The sequence below is a fragment of the Brassica napus genome, chromosome C1 (assembly GCF_020379485.1).
Source record: "Brassica napus cultivar Da-Ae chromosome C1, Da-Ae, whole genome shotgun sequence".
NCBI lineage: Eukaryota > Viridiplantae > Streptophyta > Magnoliopsida > Brassicales > Brassicaceae > Brassica > Brassica napus.
Genome location: NC_063444.1, coordinates 41,939,032 through 41,950,304, shown reverse-complemented (window position 1 = coordinate 41,950,304; position 11,273 = coordinate 41,939,032). Strand labels below are relative to the sequence as shown.

Sequence of the window (11,273 nt, the reverse complement as noted above, 5' to 3'; positions counted from 1 at the left end):
GAAGAGGACTGCTTGTATTTATAGTTTAAATCCTGCCGACAGACCGAGGAAATTCCGACGGAATTCCGACGCCAACGGCTAGTTCGTCGGAATTTCCTCGGAATTTTGTAAAATCCCCCAACGGTTATAATATTTCCTCGGAATTCATCGGTTTTTTCCGAGGAACACATTTTTCCTCGGAATTTCCTCGGAATATTCCGACGGATTGATATTTCCTCGGAATTCCGTCGGTATATTCCGAGGAAATTCCGAGGAAACCAAATTTTGTGTTTCCTCGGAATTTCCTCGGAAATTCCTCGGGATATTCCGAGGATTTCATTTTTCGTCGGAATGTCCGTCAAAATACCGCTGTTTTCTTGTAGTGCAACTTCGTCTAACAACTGCATGCCCTCCAAATCCTTCCTCCAGTGCCGACAATCCCCATACTTATAAATTAATAAAGTCTTGTTCTTTTAATAATACACTTTTATCACTTTTAAAATGTTTGATTTTTAACACGCAAAACTTCTCTTCGTGATCCTGTCTTAAGATCCCGACATTTACAGAAACAATCATTGAACACGAGTAGCATTGTCGTAAAAAAAGCTCATCTTATATACTTCATACAATTTCCTCTCTCACAATCATTCATATCTCTCCAAAATAGCGGGTGAACTCAGCTTCAAGAGTTTCCTTGTATCACAAGAAAGTAAAAAAGCTTCGTCTAACTCAAGAGACAAGAAAGATGACAGAGAAGGATCTTCTTTACGATACAATACTTGCTCGTAGCTTTAGCAAAAACGAGCAGAAGAGACTTGGCTATGGAGCTTTCATTGCCTCTCTTCTCTTCGTCTTCACTCTTTGCACCGTCTTTAAACCTTATCTCAGCCCTTTACCAATCGGTTAGTCCCTTACCAACTTTTTAAAACGCAAGAAATTAAAGCACATAAACTAACATCTCTCTTTCTTTTTTTCTTCAGTGGAGTTGCAGATACCAATGAACGCTGGTCTTCGGATGCTGAGAATAACAGAAACGCAGAAACAACAAGCGTCAGGGAGCAGCGACAATGCAACATCTGGAGATTCTGAGAATCTGGTTCTCCCTAATGATCAAATCAACATTACATCAAATGCAACCACTCCTCAGAGCATAACTAGTTCTAAAGATCATGAGCTTAGTGTCGGCAATGACACAAGCTTGCCCAAAAATATGTTTAACTCTACTACTAACTCTACAATAGCCGAAGAACACGTTACTACAGGTCCACACTTGTCTTAATTAATTATAGTTTTATCAATATCTTTGTACTTTTGAATCTGATTATGTTTTTTTTTTCTGTGAATCTTCAGAAGGAAATAAATTGGAGAAAACAATGAAACCTATTTGTAAGAAGCTAGCAAGAACAGAGATATGCGAAATAAACGGCGAGGTAAGAGTCCACGGTAAATCCGCGACGATTCAAGCAGCGATCACGTTTGCGTTTTCAGGGAATTCCACGTGGCATATTAAACCTTACGCGAGAAAAGGTGACGTGGCGGCTATGGAACGCGTGAGAGAATGGACGGTGAAACTGGAACAAAACGCTGAGAACGCTAATATATCGCGTTGCGTTAGGAATCACAGCGTTCCGGCGATACTTTTCTCTCTCGGAGGCTACTCGATGAACAACTTCCACGATTTCACCGACATCGTGATTCCTCTGTACACGACGGCGCGTAGATTCAACGGTGAAGTTCAGTTCCTCGTGACGAACAAGAATCAACCGTGGATCAACAAATTCAAAGGGATACTGAAGTATCTCTCGAACTACGAGCTCATTTACATCGACGAAGAAGATGAAACACACTGTTTCAGCAGCGTCACCGTCGGTCTCACTCGCCACCGTGAGTATTACAAAGAGCTAACGATCGATCCTTCGGATTCCGAGTATTCGATGTCCGATTTCAGAAAATTCCTTAGAGACTCGTACTCGTTGCGCAACGCCGCCGTGAGGCCCTTGACTACGAGGAGGAATCAGCGGCGGAGGCCGCGGATGCTGATTTTGGCGAGGGGAAGATCGCGAGCGTTCACGAACGCCGGCGCGATCGCCAGAGCGGCGAAGCAAATCGGATTCAAAGTCGTGGTGGCGGAAGCGAACGCAGACGTCGCGGGTTTCGCGCAAACCGTTAATTCTTGCGACGTCATGCTCGGCGTTCACGGCGCGGGGCTAACGAACATGGTGTTCTTGCCGGAGAACGCCGTCGTGGTTCAGATTCTTCCGATCGGGGGATTCGAGTGGCTCGCAAAGACGGATTTTGAGGAACCTTCGAAGGGGATGAATCTGAGGTATTTGGAGTACAAGATCGCGGCGGAGGAGAGCACGCTTTTGCGGCGGTACGGACGCGATCACGAGATCGTGAGAGATCCATCGGTGGTTGGGAAACGCGGGTGGGAAATGTTCCAGTCGGTTTATTTGGTACAGCAGAACGTGAGTGTAGATATTAACCGGTTCAGACCGGTTCTTGTCAAGGCTTTTGAGCTAGTGCAGATGCAGTCCGTGTAAAAAATCAATATTCACTGCATTTCCGTATACTGTAAATTCTTGTAGTCGGATCAGAATATTTATCATCAGACGCCAATTTTTATTGATCTCAAGTTCACTTTATGAAAAAAAAATCTGAATTGGTCAAATAAAAGCATAACCATGGTGTTTCTATACACAAACATGTTCGTGTTAAATTGAACTATACTACTGAGAAGATTATACTAGCAACCTTATGAATAATCAGGATATTATACTAGCAATATGTATTCTGGTAATCTGTACGATCATTCAAATTCAAATATTTTTAGCACAAGGAAATGAAATTCAACCTTTTCATTAGTTTGATATTACCTAATACTTACTATCAATTAAAGTCAAAGGTTTGTATTACAATTACATCATAGACATGGATCAGGATCACACTTATATAAGCTCCAAGATTCATGTATAAAACAAAGACACAACACAAAGACTCTTCATGTAAACGGGACGTCTACGTACGTATCTATAATTGTCACCTTGCAGACTATATAAGTGTCAGTTTTGAGGATTGCGCATGCATGTGAATGAAGAAACCTTCTATTTTCACTATAAAACAATGAATTGAGAAAAAAAACACATTTTGATTAATCAAATAGTTGTGGTAGTTTTCAACATTTTTGTTATATTTCAATAAATCAAAGTGATGGGTTCATTCACGTTAAATACATAAACCATCATTTCTAGGATAAAATCATCAAGTCAAGGATTTATTTCTCCATTCTAACACATAGACCATGTGACATGGTCACATCAACATGTATAATGGAACACAGCTACAACAAAAAATCTTTCCCTTTCAGGTGAAATGGAAAAAGACCGGTTTAAAAGCTGGTTAACAAGATTTCACTTCGGATTGGTTTGATGTTTTTTCCATATTTATTGACACGATACATATGACTATCATCATCATTGGTGAATTTATAAAATAGTCTCTCACCAAGTCACCAATTGAAAAGATGTAGAAAACGTGAGAAAAAACTAAAGAAAGAAAATAGAGTAGGTTTTGCATTTGAAAAACTCGTATAATTTTTCTTTATAGAATCTATGGGTGAGAAAATCATATGCTCTAGTAAACGTAAACTTTTGGAAACTCGGAGATCCATAATGGGCTTTTGGGCTAAATACGATTTACTTACAAAATCCGAAGAGGCCCATTTTAAAGAGGAATAGATTGGTTCATGAAACCAAACGCCAGCGTAAACCCTACAGAAAATTTCAAATCTCCTTTCCTCTCTTTTCATTTCCAGAACTCTCTCGTTGGCTCCCTCTAGGCTTTCCTTTTTCTCCGTCGTAACACTGATCTGATCTCAATCTCATATCAGACGGATCTGGAAAAGCATGAAGAAGAGGAAGCAATCATTGGCCGAGGTACTATTTTATTATTATTATTTAATTAGTTTTGATATATAATACATCCTGGGATCTGATTTTGATGCGATGAAATTGGATTATTCACAGTTACAAAACTGAGACGAGGAGTTTTTTTTTTTTTTTTTTTTGTGTTTGATCAAACTAGAACCTAGACACAAGCTTGTGGAAATTGCTACCCCACGATGTGGTAGAGGTGATCCTGGAGTGTGTGCCGGTGAAGCCTCTGTTGAGATTCAGATGTGTATCGAAGAAGTGGAAACTGACAATCGATTCCCCAGGTTTCAAGGAACGACAATTGATGCGTCGCAGGCAATTACGTGGTCCCGATGTCCTCATCATGAGTCTCTCCTATGATCGACCTGTGCGACGCGAAGGTCGTGGTCGAAAAGTTGTGTTGAGTGCAGCATCAGCATCAAGAAGAAGACTAGGTTGGAACGTGAGTTACACGTGCGGCATGTTCTGCGCTGGTAGTTGTGACGGTCTAGTATGCGTCTACTGTCTCTACGTAGACAGTATCGTGGGCAATCCCGCCACTGGATGGCATAGGAGTTTTCCTCTTTCCAACTATCAAGGCCTCCTCATTCAGAGGTTCAAGAGAGAGGGTTCTGACTTCCCATGGCCTAGCCTTGGATTCGGTAGAGATAAGTTAAGTGGCACTTTCAAGCCTGTTTGGTTGTATAATTCATCCGGGTTTGTACTAGGAGGAGCAGACAAGGCTGTTGTTACCTATTGTGAAGTTTTCGATTTTAGCACCAACGCTTGGAGGTACGTTGTCCCTGCTTCTCCTTATCCCATCAATGCTTACCATAAACCCGTCCATTTAGATGGCTCCCTTTATTGGTTAACCGAGTCTGAACCACCCTTGCTACTATCTTTTGATCTTCACACCGAGACTTTCCAAGTCATCTGTAAAGCCCCTTTTGCCGACCCTCGCCACATCACCATGTGCGTCCTCCATAACCGCTTGTGCTTGTCTGAGCAAAAACACCTCACCCAAGTAATATGGTCGTTCGATTCTTCCGACAAGACATGGAACACACTGTGTTCCTTTGATCTCAACCCAACTGGCGACTTCGCCGCCCCCCTGTTACCAATTGCAATTCTGGACAAGGGTCAGTTATTGCTTCAAGGTCGTGCTTCCATGGACCCACTGGTCATACATGATCTCCATTACAGATCTTATGATTTACTCTGCACACCTAAATCACCCTCTGGTTCTGTTTATTATTTCGAGAGTTTATTCTCTGCTTAATTTCTCTTTAATTTAAACTCATCTTGTTGTATTTTCCTATTATATACCTCTCTCTTGTAAGAAGTTAACCAAACATTTAAATATGAAACACACTATTGCAGTTTCACTAACATTTTTATAGCTTTCGTATAATAATGTTGTACCGTTTGTTATTAATATGAAACACACTCTTGCTGTTTCACTCACATTTTTATGGCTTTTATATAATGCTGTAAAATTGTTACACACTTCAATCAACAATTCAGGGACTTGTTAATGAAAGAATCAACCACGCCTTAGACAACCTGCAAAGTGATATCTTTTATATAACTCGCTTAACTGCTTTCTATCCAGCTCACATCAGCTATGATTCGTTACATACAGTCCTAGACTAGTTAGTTATATAGTGGACCCACCTACAACCACATCTCCTGTCTTGCCTTCTTAGACTAATGACAGAAGCTTTTGGTTTACAAATTCACATTAATGGAAGCAAGCGAGAGACATGTATTACTACTGGAAAGTTTAAATTATAATTTAAAATATTACTACTAAGTGTAAATATTCAAAAAGACTTTGATTGTTAATGCCTTTTCCTATGAGATTAGCATATTCAAATCAGAGATATACATATCTATTTTTAAATATAATTTAAAATATTTTTTACATTATTTTAATTTTATGTTTAAATCAAATTTATATTAAAATACTAGTAAGAAAATAATAAAATCTAAAATAATGATAAATTTTATTTTAAATTATAATTTAAATTAAAAAGTTTTATACAGGAAAACACTAGTTACTAATAAATGTTGAAATTTGCAAAACTATTACTATAAACAAAGTAATATTAATACTACATTGGATAATATTAATTAAATACTTTTTTAGACATGTGTAAAATATGTTTTTTTGGTCAAATGGTTGAATATGTTTATCAAGTTTTAAGCATATACAAAAACCAAAATCCTTAAATAACATTCTTAAATAAGACATAACAATTTTTTTAAGGCATATTCAACCATCTAAGCTTTTGTTTTATGCTTTTTCTTTGGCCGATCATTAAATAATTACAGCTTTTGAGGAGCTCTATATCTCTAAGCACTTCGCAACCATTCTAAGTATTTGTTCACGTGAGCTTAAAATTCCACTAGGAGACTTGACCATCAGCAGGTAAAGATCTTTATGCTTCCTGCACTGAATACCAAAACAAAACAAACCCGTACCGACTTCAGTTTCTTCAAAACAAATCAAGACGACATTGATTTTACAAGTAAATCAAGAGACGGTGACATTAAAACCATAGAGACAAAAGAATGTCTTCACGATTTATTTTATCTTCTATGTCTCAAACATTTACCAAAAAGATACGAACTTTATTATAAAAACCCCTTGGTAAGGTCAGACCACAACAGAAATTGATTCTAGGACTAAGGCACCAAAAGATTAAAACTTTACTCAGAAAACAAGCAGGAAGAAGCTCGACAAGCTCATTAAGAGTAGCTCCTATACTACTCTTATCATCCACCTTACTAACCTTCTTTAAGTGAGGTAGAAGTGACACCACTTTTCCACCTTCCTCGTGTATCAATTTGGCTGCCCATGTTCCAACATTCCCAAAACCCTGTCACAAACCAACCAAATCTCTCAACACTCAGATAAACACAACATAAAGCTTTAGAGGTGAGGTAGCTTTACTTGAACTACAAATGTCAACTCCCTAATCGATTTGCCGTATTCAGCTTCAGTGGCATAGACGACACCATGTTCGGATGTTCCGCCGTATGGAATGTCAGCTACAGCCATCTTCCAATTCATGAGCTAAACTAGTGCATTGACTTCATCGAGATCAACCTTACAAAACCAAAAGTTCAAAACTTTGAGATGCTAAGAATCTCAAGATCCACGGAGATGATTGAAAGAGAGAGTAACCTCGGGGTGATATCTACTTCCTCCTTTCATGGGTCCACGAGCATTGTCGTGTTGAACCGTAAACCCGATGTAGGCAACAAGAGTTCATCGTCCTTGGGGATCGTGCACTTTACCTAAATCACAAAGTCAAGATTTGTATAGCAAACAGATACGAGAAGCAAAAAAAACAGAGAGCTTGAGATCAAGGTCAACCCTTTGTGGAGATGGAAATTTGGTTTCTTTGTTAAGATGAGATGATGCGAAAAAAGGATTTCAATCTCTTTGTTGGCCTACGGTTTCAGCAGAGAAAAAGGAGAGAGAAGAAGAGACAATTTTTTTTTCTGAGAGATTGATGAGGAAGAGAACACGTGTTAAGGGGAGGAAGGTACCCGGGTTAGACCCGATTGGGCTTGGATCGGGTGGGTTAACTTAGGTTGGATCTGTAGATAAGCAAATTCGTTAAGGTTTTTTTTCTGTAGTTAGCCATGTTTTCAATTTAAAAATAAATGAAAAGAATTGAATTGATATATTTATTATAAGTGGGGTATTTAAGAAATTTTCAGAGCAGGATTATTGCAAAACCCCATATAAGGGGGTTTTCTTAATTTTTAATGCATTTTATTAGGAAAAGTGTATTAAGAGACCAAGTACAGAAACCCATAAATTTAATAGGTCCATTGCAAAGGTTCTTAATTAAGGGTTCTTGAAAAAAAATTATTAAACTTATTTTTTTTATTAATTAAAACATACTAAAAAGATAACATTTGAAACATAATTTTTTAAAAAAAAACATAAAAACAAAGATTACCAAAATAAACGATAATACTTTAAAAGAAGCATCTGAGTTCAGTTATTGTCGTCTTCACGTCCAAATTTAAGCCATACATGTTCAACCAAATCATCTTTTAGTTGTTGATGCATCTGTCTATCACAAATTCTAGTTCGAACATTCATCATATTGGCGATATTTGTTGGGATATCTGTAGAATACATGAGATCCACATGTGAACTTCCGTTGTCTTCTCCTTGTTGGAACTCGGAAACATTAAATAGAGAGTATCCATCTCGTTCGTCTTCTACTATCATATTATGGAGTATGATACATGCTCGCATAATCCTCCCAATTTTGATTTTATCCCAAAAAAGTGATGGGTTTTTAGCGATGACAAAGCGAGATTGCAAGACTCCAAAAGCACGCTCGACATCTTTTCGGACAGCTTCTTGATGTTGAGCAAATAAAACTGCTTTCGGCCCTTGTGGCAATGGAATAGATTGGATAAAAGTTGCCCATTTCGGATAAATACCATCGGTGAGATAGTAAGCCAGGTGATACTCTCTTCCATTGACATAGTAAGTGACTGCCGGAGCATGACCCTTTATTATGTCATCAAAAACAGGTGAGCGATCAAGAACATTGATATCGTTTAAGGTACCTGGTGGTCCAAAAAACGCGTGCCATATCCAGAGATCGTATGAAGCAACCGCCTCTAAAACTATTGTTGGTTTTCCCGAGCCACGAGAATATTGCCCTTTCCAAGCAGTGGGACAATTCTTCCACTCCCAATGCATACAATCGATGCTGCCTATCATACCGGGAAATCCACGATACTCTCCAATATAAAGTAGACGTTGTAGATCAGCCAGTGTTGGTCTTCGTAGGTACTCATCGCCGAATAAATTTATTATTCCTTCCACAAAATGTTCCAAACATTTACGAGTCGTGGTTTCACCGAGACGTAGGTATTCATCGACCGTATCAGCCGCAATACCATATGCCAAGACACGAATAGCTGTTGTACACTTTTGGAGTGAAGAGATACCAAGCCTTCCAAGAGCATCTTTTTTTTGGCGAAAGTATGGAACTTCATTGGAGAGTCGATCAACAATGCGCATGAACAAAGGCTTGTTCATTCTAAACCGTCGTCGGAAAAAATTTTCAGGATACGTCGGAGTTTCACTGAAATAATCATTCCATAGACGTACATGACCTTCTTCTCGGTTTCTTTCGATAAAGGCTCGTTTTTTTCTTTTTTTCCTTGCGTCTTCTTCATCACCATGAATCATTAAATTTTCGAAAGTTTGATCGAAAATTTGATCGAACTGTTGATCAAATGCATCATCAAACATTTGATCAAATTCTTCATCTACATTGTTATGGGAAGAAGAAGCCATATTTGGTGATTATAGGGTGGTTAAAGAAAGTGGTGATGGCTTTGTGTAAAGAGAGTGGAGATGTAAAGAAAGTGGAGATGGCTTTGTTAGAAGTTGAACTCGCTTGAGATTAAAGAGAGTGGAGATGTTGTTGGAAGTAGAAGCAGGTTGAGATTTAAAAGAGTGGAGATGGCTTTGATGCTGTAACAAGTCACTTGTGTTTGGTTTTAAAGACACATGCATATAAACAAAATAAGTAACCCGTGACACAAACACAATCATACAACTAGAAGACACAAACACAATCATACAAAACACCAGTCCGTGACTCCAAAAAGACACTACACATGCCATTACAAGACACCAGTCCGTGACTTCTACAAGACACTACACATGACACTAGAAGACACCACACAACACTACACAATTGCTTCAGTCTGTGACTTCTCTAGTTGAAACCGAGACTTGACTTCACTTCAAACTTCACTTTCTCACCTGCATTAGGACAACAAAATTTTAAACGTAAGAACACCACAAAACATAATAACAACACCATTAAATTTAACATCACAGAACATGAGAACCACAAAAGCATTTTAACATCACCCAACATTTTCACACTGAAACTTACCGCATAACTGAAACGACACTTACACTTAACTAATTAGACATCAACTCAGTTATGAGTTTCAGCTTCAGCGCTTCCTCAAACTTTAGTAGCGGTTCTTGTTTTTCATATAGTTTCTCCAGTAGCTTCATCTTGGACATCCTTTCCTTTATCTCCAAATCTTGCTTCCTGATCGTCCACATCGTCTGATACTTAGCAACGTCCTTGCCATCAACCACTGCCTTCTTCCCAATGGCTTTTGATGCCTTAACGCCAGGGGGACGGCTGGTTCTTCCATCATCGGTTTCAATTGCTTGAGAGCTCTCTGACTGTGAAGCGTCGCCAACCTTCCTCTTCTTCGAACATCCATCAGTTTTGGCAGTAGATAGCTCAGACCACTTCTGGTCTGAGCGCAATTCCTTCCATGCATGCTCTAAGGTGAACTTCTTTTTGTGGTTGGCAAAGAAGATTTCGTGGGCAAGTTTGAGAACATCATTCTCATTTTGCCCACTTCTCCTCTCCCTGGTAGCAGCCTCAAACGCTCCACAAAACTTGCTCACCATGTCATTGATCTTGTGCCATCTTTGCTTGCACTGAGACGACTCTCTCTTTTCACATCCAACAAGCTTAGGACTGGCGTTGAAGTAAGTTGCAATTCTTTTCCAGAATGCAACTGACCTCTGCTCATTCCCAACAACAGGATCCTTACTCGTGTTCAGCCACGAGCTGATGAGCACGACGTCCTCTGTTGGACTCCAACTCCTTCTTTCTTTAGGCTGTGCAGGACTGCTCTCTTCGAAGTTGCATCCTTCAGTAGCTTGTGTCCCGAATACTGGAGGAGCAGAGGATTAAAAACCAGAACTATCTTGTTGACTTTGAAGAAGATCAACAAAATTTAAATTCTTATATAGATTGGGATCCATATCTGAATTTGTCTAAAGGAAGAGAAGAACAGAAGAAGAGAATAATCCACGGTTGAAGATTAAAATAAAAAGAAGAGAAGAAGCAGTAGTTGATAGATGGAAGAGAAGAAGAGAAGAAGCCGTAGTTGATAGATGGAAGAGAAGAAGAGAAGAAGGAGTTGTTTATAGAAGATAGAAAGTTTAACTTACAACCAATTCGAGTTGACATTCACCTAACTCATTAATCAGACTTAAACATCTTTCTATCTACCCATTAATCACACCTCAGACAACCAGCCAGATTCACAATGAATATATTGCAGAGAAACGAGATTCACAATCAATATATTGCAGACATTAATCAGTTTCTATCTAACCATTAATCACACCTAACCACAACTTTTTTTTCAAATTAACAATCAATTTACGAGAGCAAATATTATTGTTTTACCTGTACACCAATTGTAGACCTCTGCATTGACGAACCTTCAGGTATCTTCGTGTAGCTTCATTCGTCCATCTAAAGAAACAAAGAAAAAGAGACAGAACAAAAA

The 11,273-nt window shown here is 38.8% G+C and overlaps 4 protein-coding genes across 5 annotated transcripts; 2 read left to right on the top strand and 2 right to left on the bottom strand.

Annotated features, from left to right (window-relative positions):
* The first annotated feature begins 435 nt into the window (after positions 1-435).
* LOC106366840 (beta-1,2-xylosyltransferase XYXT1-like) lies at positions 436-2,606 on the top strand. The gene is made up of 3 exons (XM_013806509.2): positions 436-881; positions 960-1,241; positions 1,330-2,606. Exons 1-3 carry the CDS (start codon positions 725-727, stop codon positions 2,520-2,522), a joined length of 1,632 nt encoding a protein of 543 aa, XP_013661963.2. The 5' UTR covers positions 436-724; the 3' UTR covers positions 2,523-2,606.
* A 1,128-nt stretch (positions 2,607-3,734) lies between these two features.
* LOC106347178 (F-box protein At1g11270-like) lies at positions 3,735-5,275 on the top strand. The gene is made up of 2 exons (XM_013786678.3): positions 3,735-3,914; positions 4,063-5,275. Exons 1-2 carry the CDS (start codon positions 3,885-3,887, stop codon positions 5,167-5,169), a joined length of 1,137 nt encoding a protein of 378 aa, XP_013642132.2. The 5' UTR covers positions 3,735-3,884; the 3' UTR covers positions 5,170-5,275.
* Positions 5,276-6,101: 826 nt separating this feature from the next.
* Positions 6,102-7,431, bottom strand: LOC106347187 (glutamate dehydrogenase B-like). 2 transcript variants are annotated; one of them, XM_048744565.1, is made up of 5 exons: positions 7,273-7,431; positions 7,081-7,193; positions 6,847-7,002; positions 6,686-6,772; positions 6,102-6,345 (listed from the first exon to the last, which is right to left on the bottom strand). In XM_048744565.1, the coding sequence occupies exons 3-5, from the start codon at positions 6,964-6,966 to the stop codon at positions 6,238-6,240; spliced, it is 315 nt and encodes a 104-aa protein (XP_048600522.1). In that variant the 5' UTR covers positions 6,967-7,002; positions 7,081-7,193; positions 7,273-7,431; the 3' UTR covers positions 6,102-6,237. The 2 variants fall into 2 exon arrangements, with proteins under 2 accessions (XP_048600522.1, XP_013642144.1); XM_013786690.3 differs by having other exon boundaries at positions 7,081-7,406.
* A 2,439-nt stretch (positions 7,432-9,870) lies between these two features.
* Positions 9,871-10,994, bottom strand: LOC106366821 (glutathione S-transferase T3-like). The gene is made up of 2 exons (XM_048743981.1): positions 10,991-10,994; positions 9,871-10,649 (listed from the first exon to the last, which is right to left on the bottom strand). The coding sequence occupies exons 1-2, from the start codon at positions 10,992-10,994 to the stop codon at positions 9,871-9,873; spliced, it is 783 nt and encodes a 260-aa protein (XP_048599938.1).
* Positions 10,995-11,273: the final 279 nt, after the last annotated feature.